The 19,853-nt window shown below is 35.8% G+C and overlaps 1 protein-coding gene across 1 annotated transcript in view; it reads right to left on the reverse strand.

Annotated features, from left to right (window-relative positions):
• The window catches only part of SREK1IP1 (SREK1 interacting protein 1), a 52,029-nt gene that overhangs the window by 17,398 nt on the left and 14,778 nt on the right, over positions 1 to 19,853 (reverse strand). The window contains exon 3 of the mRNA XM_033179688.1: positions 7,380 to 7,523. Within this exon, the coding sequence (XP_033035579.1) occupies positions 7,380 to 7,523 (144 nt within the window). The remainder of the gene's footprint in view (positions 1 to 7,379; positions 7,524 to 19,853) is intronic.

The raw sequence follows: 19,853 nt of genomic DNA on the forward strand, positions 1-19,853 counted from the left end.
TTTGAAATTTAATTTTCGAAGACGTTACCATTGAGGGAAACCAGGGAAGGGACAAACAAAAGGGGTCTCTGTGTGATTTCTTACAGCTACATGTTCATCTACAATATTCTCAAAATAAAAATTTCGATTAAAAAATCAATTATCACATATGCATGGGTCTATTCTGTTCCATTGATCTATCTTTACATCGATACTACACTTTCATGATTACCTGTGGCTTTAGAATAAATCTTGAAATTAGGTTGTGTTAGTTTTTCAATTTTACTAATCCTTTTGAAAGTGTTTTGGCTTTTCTAGGTTCTTTATATTTCCAATTGGCTTGTCAATTTTTTTTATTTTTATTTTTAGAGATAAGGTCTTGCTTGGCTTGTCAGTTTCTCAAATGGCCTGCTGGAATTTTGACTGTGATTGCTTTGAATTTATAGATCTGCCTGGGGAGAAGTGACATTTCTTTTAAAATTGAAACTTCCACTCAATGAATATAGCGTATCTTTATTTCTTTAACTTCCCTCAACAATATTTTGTAAAATACATTTCAGTCTTGCATATCTTTTGTCAGATTTACATTCTTAGTATTTCATTTTTTATGCTATTGTAAAAGATATCTATAAAATTTTAACTTCTGATTGTTCATTGCCAGTGTACAGAAATACAACTGATTTCTGCTAACTGATCTTGTGTCTTGCAACTTTGCTAAACTCAGTTATTAGTTCTAGAAGCTTTTTTGATAGATTTGGTAGATAGTTCTACATAGATGATCATTCTATCTGCAAAAAAAAGGCAGTTTTAAACTCTTTCCTGAAATCTGGATGCCTTTATTTTTCATACCATATTGCAGTGGCTAGAATCTCCAGCAGAATGTTGAGTAGAAGTGGTATGAGTGGACATATTTGCCTTGTTTCTTATGTTATGGAAAGACTTCAGTCTTTTATCATTAAGTATGATGTAACATTTTGGTTTTTTATAGATTTTGTATGAAGTTAATAAAGTTCTCTTCTATTTCTAATTGGCTCAGAATTTTTTATCAGAAGTATATGATGGACTTGCTGAATAATTTTTCTTAAAATATTGTAACAATAATATAGGTTGTTTTTAGTCTCTTAAATATCATGAATTACACTGACTTCTGAATATAAAACAAATGTATTCCTGAAATAAAACCAACTTAGTCATGATATACTTTTTATATACTGCTAGATTCAATTTGCTAAAATTCTCTTAAGAATTTTTGCATCTGTATTAATAAGTCTCTAACTTTCTTTTCTTTTAATATCTTAATCTGGTTTTGTTATCAGGGTAATGCTGGTCTTATAAATTGAGTTGAGAAATACTCTCCTCCCTTCAATTTTTAAAAAGATTTTGTATACAAATTCTATTATTTCTCCTTTAAATGTTTTCTTGTAAGAGAAGCCACTGGGCATGAAGTTTGTTGAAGTTTTTATTTTTATTTATTTGTTTATTTATTTTTGAGACGGAGTCTCGCTCTGTCGCCCAGGCTGGGGTGCAGTGGTCGGATCTCAGCTCACTGCAAGCTCCGCCTCCCGGGTTTATGCCATTCTCCTGCCTCAGCCTCCCGAGTAGCTGGGACTACAGGCACTTGCCACCTTGCCCGGCTAGTTTTTTGTATTTTTTTTAGTAGAGACGGGGTTTCACCGTGTTACCCAGGATGGTCTCGATCTCTTGACCTCGTGATCCACCCGTCTCGGCCTCCCAAAGTGCTGGGACGTGAGCCACCGCGCCCGGCCTGAAGTTTTTAAACTAAACATTTAACTTAAGAGATGCAGGGGTACTCTTCACATTTTAGATTTGTTATTCAAACTTTTGCTGGTTTGTATCTTTCAAGTAATTTGTCCATTTTATCTAAGTTATCCAATTTATTGGCATAAAGTTCTTTAAATTATTCTGTTCTCCGTTTTATATCCATATGATCTGTAGTGTTATCAATTCTCTCATTTCTGGTTATCAGTAATATATGCTTTTCTCTTTTTAAAATCTCATTAGTTTGGATAGTGATTTTTCAGTTTATGGACCTTCTCAAATAACCAGTTTTTGGTTTTGTTGATTTTCTGTAGTCTTGTTTTCCATTTCATTTATTCACCTCTGATCTTTATTATTCCCTTTCTTCTGCTTACTGTGGGTTTAATTTGTTCTTTCTTCTAGTTTGTTAAGGTGGAAGTTGAAGTCATAGATTTGAGACATTTCTTCTTTTTTTCTAATATAGGTATAAGCTTGTCTCTAAGTACTTCTTTGGAGGTATACCACAAATGTGTTTTTATTTTCATTCAGTTAAAATCACCTTCTAATTCTCTTTTGCTCTTTTTTTTGTTGACCCAATAGACTATTTACAATTATGTTAAATTATAAACACTTGGGAATTTTCTAAGTAGCTTTCTGCTATGGCCCAGTATCAGGTCTATCTTGATAGGTGCACTTAAAAACAAAACAAAACAAAAACAACAACAAAAAAGTGTATTTTGCTGTTGGGTGAGGTGTTGCATAAATATTAAATGGGTCAAGTTGGTTGATAGTGTTACTCAAGTCTTCCATATCCTCACAGATTTACTGTCTACTTGTGCCATTAGTCAATGAGAAAGGTGTTGAGATCTATGGCTATAATTGCAAATTTGTCTATCCATAAGAATTTTTATTTATGGTTATACCAAGATTTGTTTCAGATATTTGTTATTAGGTGCATAAACAGAATATATATATATTTTTTGAGACAGAATCTCACTCTGTTGCTCAGGCTGGAATACAGTGGCATGACCTTGGCTCACTGCAACCTCTGCCTCCCTGGCTCAAGTGATTCTCCTGCCTGAGCCTCCTAAGTAGCTGGGATTACAGGCACATGCCACCATGCCCGGCTAATTCTTTGTATTTTTAGTAGAGATGGGGTTTCGCCATGTTGACCAGGCTGGTCTCGAACTCTTGACCTCAGGTGATCTGCCCACCTCGGCCTCCCAAAGTGCTGGGATTACAGGCGTGAGCCACCATGCCAGGCCAACACCTAGAATTTTTATGTTCTCTTGACCAAATGACTCTTTTATAATTAGGAAAAAACCTCTTTATTGCTGGCATTCTTTGCTTTGAAATCTACTTGGTCTGACATTAAAATTGTCACTTTAGCTGTCCTTTTAGTAGCTGTCTCTCTCTCTTTTTTTTTTTTTTGGAGTTATAATAATTTCAGACTAACTACTGCAAACATGTCCCAAAAAAGTCATGAGGAACTAAGGAAATAAAACAGTAGCTATGGGAATAATTTCCTCTTCCACTTAGCAGTGATGGATAAGGAGTTTACTTTCTAGGTTTTATAGAGAAACTGGTTCTAATGAAAACAAAATATACAGAATATGGTATCCAACACCAGCAGAATACATTCTTTCCAAGCACACAGAACATTCTCCAGAACAGAGCATGTTAGGCGACAAAATAAGTCTTCACAAATTTAAGAAGACTGGAATCATATTGAGTATCTTTTCTGACCACAATCGTATGAAAATGTAAATCAGTAATGAAAGAAAAACTGGAAAATTCACAAAAATGTAGAAATTAAACCACACACACCTGACCAACTATTGGGTCAAAGAAGAAATCAAAAGAGAAATTAAAAAACAATCTTGAGATAAATGAAATTACAACACACCACAATTTATGGGATTCAGCAAAAGCAGTACTAAAAGGGAAATTTATATGATAAATGATTTTATTAAGAAAGAAGAGGGCCAAGTGAGGTGGTTCATACTGTCAAAAAAAAAAAAAAAAAAAAGAAGGATCTCGAAAAAACACAACCAAACATTATACCTTTAAGAAACTAGAACAAACAAAAAAAAACCACAATAACTGAAATAGAGACTTGAAAAACAACATAAAAGCTCAAAGAAACTAAGCGTTTTTTAATAAAAAGATAAAACTGACATATCTTTAGACTAACTGAAAAAAAAACAGAGGGTCAAAATTAGAACTGAAAAAAGAGTATAAGTGATGTCACAGAAATATTAAAGGGGTGTTATATAAATATATAACTATATAAGAGAATACAAGGAACATTTATATGCCAACAAGTTGGATAACTTACAAGAATACATTCCTTGAAACATAAAATGTATCAGGAATGAATCATGAAGAAATCAAAAATAGGAACACACCATTAACAAGTAAGGAGATTGGGTCAGTAATCCTCCCAACAGAGAAAAGCCCAGGACTAGATGGCTTTGCTGGTGAAGCCTACCAAACATTTAAAGAGCAATTAAGCCAATTCCTCTAAAGCACTTCTAAAGAACTGGAGAGAAGAGATCACTTCCAGACTTATTTTATAAGGCTGGCATCACCCTGATACCAAAGCCAGACAAAGGTACCTTAAGAAAATAAAATTACAGACCAATACAGCTGATGAACATACATGCAACAATCTTCAGCAAAATTCTAGCAAACCAAACTCAGTGGCACATTAAAAGGATCATCCACTATGATCAAGTGGGATTCATCCATGGGATATAAGGATGGCTCAATATATGCAAATCAATAAATGTGATACACCACATTAAGAAAAGGAAGGCTAAAAATCAAATGAATATTTCAGTAGATGCAGAAAGAGCATTTGACAATATCTGTGTTCATGGACTGAAAAAATATTGTTAAAATGCCTGCATTATCTAAAGCAATCTATGGATTCAATGGAATCCCTACCAAAATCCCAATGGCTCTTTTGACAGAAATATAAAACATAATCCAAAACTGTATATGGAACCACAAAAGACCCCATATAGCCAAAGCAATCTTAAGAAGAACAAAGCTATAAGCATCATACTCCTTGATTTCAAAATATATTACACAGCTATAGTAATTAAAATAGTATTGTACTGACATAAAGACAGACACATAGACTTCTAAAGAAGTGGAGAGCAGAATAGGAAGAATAGAATTCTAAATTCTATTAGAAGAATAGAATTCTTCTAAAGAACTGGAGAGCAGAATAACTGGAACAGAATAGGAAGTCCAGGAATAAGCACACGCATATATGATGAACTGACCAAGAGGTGTGTTAGGAACACACAATGGGAAAAGGATGTCTTTAGCAAATGGTCTTGGGTCAAGTGTATATGCACACACAAAAGAATAAAACTGTACCTTCACCTCATGCCATATATAAAAATCAACCTAAAAAGAAGATATCTGAAAACAACTTTATTCTGTTTTCACACTTGGCTAATAATTTGGTTGAGAATATTATTCTGACTTTGATATAATTTCCCTTCCAAAATGTGAAGGCATTCCCCACATCTATTAGCTTTCAGGACTGCTTCAAAGAAGTGAAGTTATTCTGACTCCTGATCTTTGACTGATGACTTGTTTAATCGCTGATCCTGGAAGCCTGGATTATATTTTCCTTGTTCCCTGTGATATGAAGTTTTATAATGGTGTGCCTTTGTGTGGGTCTATTTTTAGCTCTGTGTTTGGTACTTGTGGAACCTTTTCAATTGTAAAACTAATGTCATTCAGTTCTTGGACATTTTCTTTCTGGGACTCATTTGAGTGAAGTACTTCCTAGACTAATTGTGATATATGTCTGGGAACCAAATAGGTGAAAAGGGCTGGAAAGTTCTCAGCCTTTAACTTCCTCCCTGTTTTCAGCTATGGTTAGTGTGTCCCAGTCTAAAGAACTTATGTTTTACCCTGTCTAGAAAATAAACCTCCAGTAGTCTGCTGGGGTGATGAAGTCATCTGACTTCAGAGGGGAAGGGGACTGAAGGTTTAACTCCTGCAGACTTCAAACCAATCCTCCTGTTTTTAGCCTTATATTCAGCCAGAGGCACCCAAGGATACTAATTATCATGTCTTTACGGGATTTTAGAATATATATCGGGTGACTTCACAGCTTTCCACATTGCTAAAGAATTTGGCTTTTTCAAGAGTGTAATCAGTTATCACCCATCTGCTTTTCAGTTTCCAAAATTTTACTGCTATTCCCTCCTAACTCATTTTCTTTGCCCTTGTGAGTTTATGTCTTTAAATTTTTTTCTACATCTGTCATTTTAGTGGTATTTCAGTAGAGAACAAAACTGTGTGTATTCAATCAACTATCTTTACCCTGAAGCTGTATATACTCATATATAATAGGATTCTTGTTTGCCCTCTTTGGGATTCTCTGCCTCTTTTTCCTTTTCAGCTTGTTCTAGCACCTTACATTTGACTTCTTCACTTAACTGGACATAATATGGAAAGTTTGATATTAAAAACAAAGTTTATTGTTTAATGTTCATTGATGATCTAAACTAAAATGAATTTAAAATTTATAACTCTCATTCCTTGTCTAAGATTATATTCAAACAAGTTATATTTTATTTCAGAGTGATATTTACCATATTGCATTTTGTAGTTTACAAAGTAGTTTAATTTATGGCATCACATTTTATCCCTAAAAACCCCACGGCACGGATGAGCTATTTTATACACAACGTGGGAAAGAAAGGATTAAATAATAGGTCTGCAATTCACTCTCTCTCTATAGGGAGAGAGGAGGATGTACCCAGGAAAGACAGAGAGTGACCTGGAAAAATCTCTCTGAAACACACTAACAACAGATCTCCTGGAAAAAAAATAAATGATATCTGTTAGCCACAGAATCCTTATTTATATAATTATTATTTACATCCTTTTAGTAGGATGTAACTGAGATTGCTGATGGTAAACAAACCTGGAATCTATGGATTTATGGGGTGTAGCTCCCTGGAAAATGTAACTACCCAAGCATAAAATGAGTATGTTTCATGACCAAATCAACTTTCTTTGGTAGAAGTAATAAAGGAACTTCTTGTTAACATTGATCAGAGTGGGTTCTGAAGTAGAAAGGAAGCACCTGGGGAGCTGTACTGGCATGCCCAGAACTCTCTGCTTTGCCTATGCCTCATGATCACTTGTATACTTGAAATTATTAGTGAAGCTTGATACTGGCTAACATCGCTGATCTACCTGAGCATCATTTGACAATCCAATATTTTGTGTTATCCCACAAGGCAGCCGAGCCTCAGGATGGTTAAGTGACTTGGTGAAAGTCACGTGCTAAAACAAATTGCCAAATAGGACTAGAAACCGAATCTTAAATCATACTTTTTCAGCCATTTGACACATATCCTAATGTGATGGGGAAAAAACAACAACAAAAAACATAAGCTGTGTGTCAGAAATAGACTTGCCCCCTGGATCTGTAATTGCTTAGCTGTTCAATTTTAGGCAAGAAACTTACAGTATTTAAAACCTGTTTCCTATGCAGTGGCTCTTACATAAACTATAAAAGAGATCTTAGTAAGTGTAATGGAAAGCATGATATAATATGACATTTACAAACATTTCTAAAGAATGGAAAAATAAATATTGCTTACTTTTTTCCTGTAATGCCTGCAATTTATTCAGTTCTTCATTCTCTTCATCGCTGTCTTCACTACTTGTACTGCTGACATCCAAAACTATGTCCCTTTTAGGGTCTACTCGGAGAAAATTGCGGCATTCAAAAGTCAGGTGACCAGCTAAGTGAAACAAACAAACAAAAAAATGTGAATGATAAAACTAAAGATACATTATGTATTTTTGTATGTTTTGCCACCTCATGGTAACTAATAAGTTACAATTTCAATAATATAGTGTAGAAAGCTTTAACTTTTATTCAGTTGGTAGTAGTTTGGTTATTTTTCCTATACTTTTCCATGAATGCAATACTGAGAAAGAACTTTTTCCTTTCTTCATCAGAACTCCTTATTCAATAAGCATTTTTGGGGACCACTTCTTATGGATTTCAAAGTATTGAGTTATTCTATTTCCCTTTCTAAAAATACAGTAATATCTTTAACTAAACTAAGTAAATACAAAAATACCATCATACTTGGGATTTTATATTGTATTCCTTTGCCATACCTTTTCTTTCCCAGTCTGACTAACGTACTCATGGAATTATATACCTTTCATCTAATTAAAGTTGGCATAATAATACACAAGCATTAATATAACCGAATATGCTTTACTAAAGAATACCTAAACGTTTAATTCTTGCATCATTTCCCTAAAGACTCTACCCTATAAGAAAACTACAACAGTTATCCACTTACATATATGTTTTAGAAAGTCAAATATTACAAACACTATGAAAGTACAGAAAATAATATAACCAATACCTAAATACCTATCATCCATATGTTAACATTTTGTCATGCTCACTTTCAATTCATTTGAGGAAAAAGCTCACTCGCATGCCTGTGCACACACAGGCACACAGCTGGAGAGCTTATATCAATTTTTGCAACACTTTCTCAATCTCATTGAATTTTTTTGTCCTCTGAAGCAACTGCACTAAAGTTGCTCTCCATCATTCCCAAACAACATATTGTGATGTGTATTCTGAAAAAAATAAACTCAATTATACCTATACCTGCAATTTTTTCCTGCCACCCAATATTTTGTGATTTATCTATGTTAATATAACAGGTGTAATTTGCTCATTTTATCTAATTGATAATGTTCTACTGTATGAAAATTATATTTATTTATTTATCGTACTATTGATAGAAACATAGGTTGCTTCCAGTAGTTCGCTAACAGTGTTGAAATAAGCAGTTGTACATGTCTCTATTATCAACAGTGTTGAAATAAGCAGTTGCACATGTACTAGGTTTTCTTTAGGGTAGCAGCTTTTAAGTTTTCTTAACAACTGAGAACAGTAAAAAATAATGCAACCAAGTGCATTCACACACACATTCATGCATAAATACATTCTAACACAAAAAAACTGAAACAAAAGTTAATTGAAGGATTTCTATATTCAGTGTTTAAACCAACCAGTGCTAATGGTGACCAAACAATTCATTTCACGATCCACTAATGATTCACTACAAGTCTACGCTAGGGGTAGTTTCTAGTTGTCTCTTATTTTGTGAGTGAAGTCCTTTGGGAATCCTAGGTTTATATCAGAGACTCCCTAATTAGAGTTCCAATTTTGCTTGGGCAGGGCCCTGCGCCTTGCTTTTATCCCCTGCATCCTGTCGGCCTATGAAAAATAGAAGTTCAAGAGCCTTGGGTTAATCAAATACCCTCAAGGCTTAATTCCTGGAACTTCTCCTTTTCTTTGGTTGTTGGCCTTTGAATATTCTTTAATTCTTTATTTTCTTCCTAGTATATTAATGTACCTAAAATATGTATTGCACATTTTATACAAGTTTCTTAGTTGTTTCTTAGTCTAGTCTGCCATATTATTGGAACAAGTTTTCCTCACTGTGATATCCGAACAAATGAATCATTCAGAAGCACTCTTTTTAGCTTCCAAACATATGGAGTTTTCAGGCTTTGTGTTTATTGTCAATCTCTAAATTTACTACACTGTTATCAGAGAATGGGATCTGTATGATATTAGTTCTTTGGTATTTGATGAGACTTCTTTCATGGCCTAGGATGTAGTAAATTTAGGAAAGATTTGTTAAATATTTCAAAAACACAGTCACATACCGCATAATGGTGTTTACGTCAATGATGGACCACATAGACAACACACGTCCCCTAAGATTATAATACTGTTCCTTGTCAATGTTTAGATATGTTTAGACACACAAATACTTACCACTGTGTTACAACTGCCTACACTATTCAGTACAGGAACACGCTGTACAGGTTCATAGCCTAGCAACAACAGGCTATACCACGCAGCCTAGATGTATAGTAGACTATACATCCAAGTGTGTGAAAGTATAATCTATAATGTCCACACAAAGATGAAATTGCCTAATGACACACTTCTCACAGTGTATCCCTGTTGTTAAACAACACAACCATATACTGCTATTTGTTGAAAAGGGTTCTATATCTGTTTGCTTGTTCAACTCTTCTCCACCTTATTTTTTTTGTCTAATAACTTCTGATAGAAGTACCTAAGATTATACAAGTATTAATTTGTCAACAATTGCTATTATAAACAATGCTGAAATGAGCAGCTGTACATGTCTCTGTGAACATAAACCAGGTTTTCTCTAGGGTAGGTTTGTCAATTTCTCCTTGTAATACGGTTTTTGCTATAAATATATACATAGAGAGACAACAGTAAATGCTTTCAAGATCATTACTTTATCTTTTTAGTTTATTGTTCTTGAGTTTCCCCTTATCGCCAGAAGTGCTTTTGCCTCAAGTAGGTAGCTAGTCAGGCATGAGTGGAGCAGGAGAGGGCTCCCCTACTCACAAAGGAACATCAGGCAACCATCAAGTGATGGTCCGGCAGCTGTTACACTGTCTCTCTAAAATGTTAATTAGTCACAGCCAGTGCCAGGGAGAGGCAGTTTCTGAATAGGTAAAAATACCTAAAATTGATAATCAGCAGCTTCCAGTAAGATCTCAGGAACTGGGCAAGTGGGCTCGAGCATGCGCATTAAGAGACAAAAATGAAGTATGACCTTCTAGGGGCATTCCATCAGAAAAGGGAAGAAAAAGCCTCAGGTAAACATGTGTACAACTCCAGTAAACACACCGTGCATGCTCACCTCCCAAGCGCAGGTAGGGCACCATGCATAAGGGAAGAATGAAGGGAAAGGGGTGCAAGACGCTGGAAGTAAGTCAGCATGTAAAATGCTAGGTTCAAGGTTAAATGGGGCCTTGACCTCGAGGTGCCAGCCTGGGCCTCTTCCAAGTATATATCCCTTTCTTTCATTCCTGCTTTAAAGCTTTTTAATAAACATCTACTCCTGCTCTGAAACTTGCCTCCGTCTCTTTTTCTGTCTTATGACCCTCAGTAGAATTCTTCTGAGGTGGCAAGAATAGAGGCTGCTACAGACCTGTACAGATTCGCCACAGGTAACTTGGATACCTGCCACCGCTAACAGTTCCACTAGTGCTCTTTTGTTCATTGTTCGTTGGGTAATATGAAATTGCCATTTTTGTAGGTAAAACAGTGGACTATCAGCAATATTCAATCAAATGTGTTTTTGCCTTATGCTTTTATTTTGAAAATTTCTGTGTAGTTTTTAGTTTTAGGTGTAGTTTTATTAATCACAACATGTAATTGGACTTAATTTTTTAAATTTGATTTGATATCAGCACAATTTTTAACATTAATTTCTTAGCATGGGAAAAATAGTTCCTGCCTCACTGGAAGCAGTGTAAATTCACTCTTCATAGCTAGATATACTTACAAGGTGTAAGCTGAGGTTGCCAACTCTCGATTATTCGTTTTCTTCTAATTATTTTATGGGAACTCAAACACACTATATGCATTCTTGCTTCTTTCAGTGAGTGAAATTTTTTCTAATCCTTGCTTCATAGCCTTTTTAAGGAGTCTGACTTTATGTGAGGGGCTCCACCCTTGCCATACTGCCATTCCCAGGGCTTGAAAGCATCACTCCACAGCTCTTAAATGCCTACCCAGTAGGCCTGTGGATCCACTGTTTTCAACTAAGATTTCCCACTCTGACTTCGAGCTCCTTTTCTTGTCTAGCACCTGGGGATTTCCCTTTCATTCTTCTGAGTTGGGTTTTTTGTTGTTGTTGTGGTTGCTGTTGACATAACACTTTTTCCCTCCTGCATTGTTACACGTGTTTGTAGCAGAATGGAAACCTTTCTGGGTTGGTTTGGCTTGCCTCTTTGATCAGAACTCCCGATGACACAGGTTGGGCATGGTGGCTCACGCCCGTAATCCCAGCACTTACGGAGGCTGAGGCAGGTGCATCACTTGAGTACAGGAGTTCAAGACCAGCCTGGCCAACATGGGGAAATCCTGTCTCTACTAAAAATACAAAAATTAACTGGGCATGGTGGTATATGCCTGTAATTCCAGCTACTCAGGAGGTTAAGGCACAAGAATCGCTTGAACCTGGGAGGTGGAGGTCGCAGTGAGCTGAGATTGTGCCACTGCACTCCAGCCTGGGCAGCAGAGTAAAACTGCCTCAGAAAAAACAAACAAACAAACAAACAAAAAAAACTCCTGATGATCACTTAACATCCTGATGATGTACTTAAGCCAGCTTTGTACACAAATACCTCTCATCCTCTCATTGAAATGAATATTTAAAATAAATAAAATGCTTCAATAATGACCACACTGGTAGCAGTCTCTGCCCCACACCCATTTTAGCTTTGCTTCAAGCAAAGTGACCCTAAGGTGATAGGACAAATCAACTGCAAAAGTACAAATAAAGTTTCTTACTGATTTTTTTTTCTATTGGGGAATAAGTTAGTGAAGCCTAGGTAATAACTGTGTTGCAAATTACAGTTCTTACGGCTAGCAATCTAAATGTTCTTGTAGCAAACAATGTAGAAGAAAAAAAAAGGTGGAGGACTCACCCTTCTTGATTTTAAAACTTATCATAAACCTAAAGCAATCAAAGCAGTTGATTGACACACAGAACAGACACACAGACCAATGGAATAGAATTGAAAGTCCAGAAATAAACCCACACTTACATAGCGAACTGAGTTTTAGCAAGAGTGCTAAGTCCATCCAGTGTGGAAAGAATAGTCTTTTCAACAGATGGTACAGAGACAACTTTTCCACATGGGAAAGAATGTAGTTGGACCCCTCACCTCAGACCATATGTAAAAATTAACTAAAAAATAAAATAAAATATAAAACCGTAAAGCTCTTAGAAGAAAGCATAGGAGTAAATGTTCATTACCTTGGATTTTGCAATGGATTCTTAGATCTGACACCAAAAACACAAGCAACGAAAGAAAAAAATTGATAACATGGTCATCAGAATTAAAAACTTTTGTGCAAAATTATCAGGAAAGTGAAAAGTGACAGAATGGGAGAAGATATTTGCAATCATCTCTCTGGTAGAGCTTAATATCCAGAATACATAAAGAACAACTATAACTCAACAACAAAAACAAAACCCAGTGAAAAAATGAGCAAAGGGCTTGAATAGACATTGTCCATAGAAGAAATACAAATGGCCAATAAGTACATGAAAAGATACTTAACATCATTAGTCATTAAAGAAATGCAAATCAAAACCACAATGAGATACCACTTCATACCTACGAGGATGGTCTGAATTGTTTCTACTCATAACGCTTCTGACATCCAATGTGTGGGTTTTTTCCACACCCACAGCCAGTTCTCCAACTTTCTGGACACTAACTGGGTGTCCAACAATTCAATTCAATTCTGTTACTACCCAGGGTTAGCACAAGTTAAGGGCTCAGACCCACAAGACCATTCCCATTTCAGATGCCTATAGTGAGTCTAGGCCACCCGTACTTCTGACCAGCCAGCTTTATGAGGTCAGGGGGTTCCCACAACCCCATCCTCAAATTCGAAAATTTGCTAGAAAAGCTCACAGAACTCAACAAAACGATTTACTTACTATTACCTGTTTACTATATAGCACGGAACTCAGAACAGCCAAATGGAGGAGATGCACAGGGCAAAGAAGTGGCATAGAGCTTCCACGTGCTCTCTGTGTGCCACAATCGCAGGACTTCTATGCCTGAACAAACCCAGCAGCTCTCTGTACCCTGTAGTTTAGGGGTTTTTATGAAGGCCCCATTAGATAGGCATGATTGATTCAATTACTGACCACTGCTGATTAAATTTAATCTCTAGCTCCTCATCCCTCTCCCCTTTCTGGAGGTCTGGAAGTGGGGCTGAAAGCTCCAACTTTCTAATCACATGGATTGTTCCTCTGGCAACTGGCCCTCATCCTGAAATGATTTAGGAGCCTCCCAAGAGATCACCTTAATAGTATAAACTCAGGCATGGTTGAAAGGGGCATGATATGAATAATAAAAGATTCTCCTATCACCCCTATCACTCAGGAAATTCCAAGAGTTTTAGAAGCTCTGTGTCAAGAACCAGGGACAATGACCAAATATATATTTCTTATGATCACAAATCGCTATTTTTTAAAAAGGAAAATAATGAGTGTTGGCAAAAAGGCAGAGAAATTAGAGCCCTTGTACATTTCTAGTGGGAATGTAAAATGGTATAGCTGTTACGAAAACCAGTTTTGCAGTTTTTCAGCCAGGCACGGTGACTCACGCCTGTAATCCCAGCTCTTTGGGAGGCAGAGGTGGGCAGATCACAAGGTCAGGAGATTGAGACCATCCTGGCTAACACGGTGAAACCCCTTCTCTACTAAAAATACAAAAAAGCAGCCAGGCATGGTGGCATGTGCCTATATTCCCAGCTACTTGGGAGGCTGAGGCAAGAGAATCGCTTGAATCCGGGAGGCAGAGGTTGCAGTGAGTCGAGATGGCGTCACTGCACTTCAGCCTGGGCGGCAGAGCAAGACTCCGTCTCAAAAAAAAGAAAACCAGTTTGGCAGTTTTTCAAAAAAGTCAACATAGTAATTTTGCTCCTATGTACATACCCCAAAGAATTGAAAACATAGACTCAAACAGATACTCGTACATCAACATTCATTGCAGCACTATTCATAATAGCCAAAATATGGAAACAACCAAGGGTCTATCCACAGGCGAATGGATAAACAACATGTGGTATATACATATAGAGAAATAATTTAGCCATTAAAAGGAATGATGTTATAATACATGCTACAACATGGATGAACTATGAAAACATTATGCTAAGGGAAATAAGTCAGACACAAAAGGACAAATATGTATGATTCTACTTATATGAAATATCTAGAATGGGCAAATTCACAGAGATAGACAGGTTAATAAGGACTGGGAAAAGGAGGGAGTGGAGAGTTACTGGTTAATGGTTATAGATTTGGGGCAATGAAAAAGTTTTGTTATTAGTAATGATGGCTTTACAACATTGTGAATGTATTTACTGCCACTGAATTGTATATTTAAAAAATGGTTATAATGGCAAATTTTGTGTTATATATATTTTAACACAATTTTTTTAAAAAGCAAATGAAAAGGAGCATGGCGTAGTATTAAATCTTCCAGATAACCAGAGTTCATATCTCAGTTTTCCCACTGACTAACACAGTAATCCTGGGCCTCAGTTTTCTGATTTGTAACAATAACAAAAATAACAACAATTATTGAGGATTTACTGAAGCCAGTCATTGATCCAAATACTTGCATGAACTCATTTAATCTACACAACAACTCTATGGGATCAGGTACTATAATGATCTTACTTTACAGACAGGAAACTGAAACACAGTGATCAAGCAATTTGCTTAATATCACATAGCTAGTAAGGGCCAACAGAGGTTTGTACCTAAGTAATCTGGTGCCAGAACCATTTGTCTTGAATGTTCATAAAACTGGAGATCATGAAACCTACTTTACAGAGTTATTTTAAGAATAAAATAATATCTTTCATGCAGTTAGTACAGAGACTAGCACCAAATAGGTATTCAGTACACGGTACCAGGTTATGACCATTTATTTTACTAATACAAGGAAAAGCATATTCTTCCCTTTCCTCCCTCCAGAAGTAGCTATATTAGCAAATGCCAAGTAATAAAAAACAAAAAACAAACAAAAAAACAACCTCCAGTTTCATTTTGACTGCAGATAAAAATCTGTCAATGTACACACACACACACACACACACACACACACAAACCCCTCTTATTTTATAAATAGGGTACCCAAATGTCTACTTCTGGGCTTACAGAATATATAGACTATGCTAACAGCTACTAACTTAACCAGGCTTTAGCTCTATCTAAAATCCTCAGATTTAAGAACACACAGCTATTTTATAAGCTTTTAAATTCCTAAACCCAGTTCATTCCACCAAGCTTCCACATTCCTAACATTTTGGTTCCTCCCCTAAAAATGCTGGCCTCTTCTGTAGTCATATATTCTTTCTTGAAGTCTTTTTTTTTTTTTTTTTCTTTGAGAGAGGGTCTGGCTCTGTTGCCCAGGCAGGAGTGCAGTGGCACAATCTTAGCTCACTACAACCTCTGCATCCTGGGCTCAAGCCAACCTCCCACCTTAGCCTCCCAAGTAGCTGAAACTACAGGTGCACGCCACTATGCCTGGCTAGTTGGTTGGTTTGTTTTTTGTAGAGATGGTGTTTCACCATGTTGCCCAGGCTGGTTTCAAACTCCTGGGCTCAAGCAATCTGCCTGCCTCAGTCTCTCAAAGAGCTAGGATTACAGGCATGAGCCACTGTACCTGGCCACCTTCCTTGGAAATCTTATCCTCATATTTATCTGTTTTATTTCCCTACTGACCTAGCTGATCATTGCCCCTTTCCTAGTCTTTTTCAATAGATTCTTAAACATGTAACTGCCCTATGTGCTCACATAATATTGCCACTACACTTACGGGATATTTGGCTCTTCCTTGAGGGCATTTCTCTATAGTTAATTATCCTTTACCCCAGTATTATTAGTATTCTCCAGGCTTCTCAATATTGTTTCCAAGTAGTAATCCTTAACTGTCCACTCAGCTGCCTGCTGTAGGTTAATAGCTCTATTCATTGACTTTTTTTGAAACTGGCTCATACTCTAGCTCTTTACCCCAAGCCCTACCATGAGCTCGAATGGACAGCGTAGGTTGTCGGATAGGTTTTCTGGGTTCCCTGACGTTCTAGATTCCACGGCCACACTATGGTCCTTGTTATCATCTGCAACTGTTTTATCTCTGAAATTTTAAACTCCAATATTAAACTCTGACTGTGTCTTTAATCCTTCTAGCTTTTTCATTCATTTACACTCACGCATAGATCTGTTTTTGATTCTCATTATGATCTTTATTCCCTTAACACCTTCATTTTCTCCCAGTCTCAAATCTCTCATTACTGACAATATGAACAACCTTTTACAAGTCTGACTCTTTTATATACCCCTGTTCATCCTCATTGCAGACAAACGAATCTGACTCAAAGTTACTATTTCGCTGGGTTGTTACCCACCACTCCCCCACCACCCCACAGAGTGGTCAGGCAATGCTTGAGTGTAACAACCACACATTCATGCATATTAGCATTTTTTATTTGTCCTTGGTCAACTTCCTCTCCTGCTTCCCTCAGTGACTTTCCCAAACTGGTACCTGTCTCAAAACATTCATCATTCACTGTCCTGTCCTACTCAAACTCCCTACCTAAGGAGGCAATCCTGTCTTCTAATTTACAAACAAAATTGAGATTATCAGGCTGGATCTCCTACTTTCTATCACTACCTGAAAACATCTGTATCTATTCTCATCTAGTTTCTTCCAAATTTCAGAGGTATCCTTGCCATACCTCTTAAAGGAACTTGCTTAATCTTTCCTTATCTTCAGTATTTGCAATATGTCCTCTAACGGTCCCTCAGTCTGTACAAACATTTTATATCTTAAAAAAAGAAAGAAAGAGAGAAAGAAAAAACCCTCTCCATTTATCCCAGTTTCTTCTAGAAATTACCCAATGTTTCCCACCTCTCTCATGGAAATTTCTTGAAAATGGAGACATTGGCTTTCTCTATTTCATCCCCCACCACTCAGGCCTGAATCTACACAGTTTGTTTCATGACCTACAACTCTACTTAAACTGATCTTCCTAAGGGAAGCAAAGCATCCTACCTGAAAAACCCAAAGAACATTTTTCAGTTCATTTCTTATAACTCTTACCTGTTGCACCTGACAATTTCCCCTCAATTTTGAAAATATTTCCTCCTTTGGCTAATGTAATGCTACACACTCTTGTTTCTTCTGCCATATCTTCCTGGTCACTTTTCCCTCAGTTTATGCCTATATTATTTTACTCCACCATCTGATATTTTACTCTATGAAGAGTCTGTTGTTATTCTAAAAAATGTTTAATTAAATATCATATAGGTCAACAAAATATAAATGTGGAGAAAAAAAGTTTGGTTGTTTCTAGGACACAAAAGCTGTGCTTTTAGAAAGAGTTAAATAAGTTGCTTTTAAAAAGCAGTTGACAAATTAGGCAACAGCAATAAGAAAAAAAGAATCTAAAATCATGGGACAAGGTACCTGCTTCTCAAAGGGAATGCCATTGGCATTTGGGGCCAGAATATTTTTCACTGTCCAGGACTGTCCTACCACTGCAGGACGTTTATAATCTCTGAGCTCTACATAGTAAGCATCATAGTGCTGCGCCCTCCATCCTGTTGCTAACAATAAAAAACACCTCTACAGATTTCTAGGGAGACAGTAGAGAATGTGGTTGAGAATTAATGATACATTTCTTTACAAGTATCTTAACTTCTTGCCTACCTTTGAAGAAGCAAACTATAAAAAATAGAAAATGCATTTCAGATGTGGTTTGTACACACAAGACTGAACACCAATAAACAGACATACAAACAGGCAATAAAAAAGTGATGAATTTATATTTATGTAAATGTTAAAGGTATTTACAAATTTGTTTTTATTTCCTGCTGCTATGATCAACCAATGGGTCTACTAATCTTTTAATCATACTTTCTGAGAACTATCATAATTATTTGAGACATTTATCTCATAAATAATCCCAAGGCCTACTGTCCTTGTAGTTTTTAAGTATTCTGAAGTTACCAACTTAAAAAGAAATTCTAATAAAAACTCATTATTGAAATAACTCTTTTTCTGTGAATTTCTTTTAAGTTAATTTTGCTTAGGAAATTCTGCCACAGAAAGAGAGACCCATGTTATTTAATAATACACTCAAACTTAACTTGAAACTTTAAAAAATGATATATTCACTATTGACATATACTGAGAATAAGATCTTTTTCTATCAAGTATTGAAACTCTTTAAATTGTACAATCTGAACAATTATTTTTGCAACAAAAGAGAGAGCATATTTTTTTGTAAACAACTGAAAAATACCCAAACTTTTGGGCATTAAAAATATTATGAATCGTCTTCTCAACCTTTCTCTTACCTCTATACAAAAATTTTGGCCCCCAAATAAAAGATAAGCTAATTTGTAAAAGCAATTTATATTAGAAAGACTCGTAAATTGAGAAGACCTTCCTCTTTAATAGCTGTAGAGACTTAAGAGCTGTAGAGATGTAAATTTAACACAGAAGGGAAATATTACTAAATTTTTCTACAGGAGACAAATCAGAAATTGTTTAATGACTAAATCACTAAAATCAAAGATCTAAATAATAAAGCAAAAATAACTAAATGTGGAAATATTGACAAAACTATTTGCTGGCTTGGCTTCTCCTAAAGAATTCTAATTACTGCAGATACTTGCATTTTGTCTTATATAACAATGAGGAGACTACATCAACAAATATTCTATTTCCAGAAAATGAATTTAATTGCTTTCCTCAAAGTCTTAGGTTAAAAGAAGTCCAAGTGTAGAGACTGATATTTGTAGATAGACTGGGAAATCCTTTCCAGATTTTGAAGTAAATGAAGCATTTGTAGGTTCTTAATTCTTGAATAAAGAAATGAGGCAGGTAAGTTGGCAATGATCAAAAGAAAGTAAACAAAGCTTAAGTTAGCAATGGTTGAAACAAAGTAAACAAAGAGGAAATAAATATAAACAAATTAAAAAATAGAAAAGATTTCATTGGACTCATTTCTTGCATGCAAGTACATTCTTCAGTTTTCATTTATATGAGTGATAAATATATATAGTTATACATGCAATTCTGCTACTTGAGCAAGCTTCCCTTGAGCCAGTTTTAGCTTTTGCTTGGAAGTATGTGACTTGTTCTCTCAGCATGCTTTTAATGTGCCCTTCTGATGGAGATTTATGCTGAGTACTCTTATCACACGTTCTTGCATGAACATCTTTTTGTCAAATCACTCTTAGTTGGTAAAACATAATAACTTCTCAATGAACTGCAGTGTATTAACAATCCAGGTTAATTTGCATGGTTTGCAAACAACTCAGAAAATAGCAAATGTTGTTGCTATAGCTGTTACTAAAGCTTTAGGCATTGCTATATTTAACTAAAGAATATTTACTTAGAGTATAAAATTACAAATTTATATTATATAATTA

The sequence above is a fragment of the Trachypithecus francoisi genome, unplaced genomic scaffold, assembly GCF_009764315.1.
Source record: "Trachypithecus francoisi isolate TF-2019V2 unplaced genomic scaffold, Tfra_2.0 Lachesis_group2, whole genome shotgun sequence".
Classification (NCBI taxonomy): Eukaryota; Metazoa; Chordata; class Mammalia; order Primates; family Cercopithecidae; genus Trachypithecus; species Trachypithecus francoisi.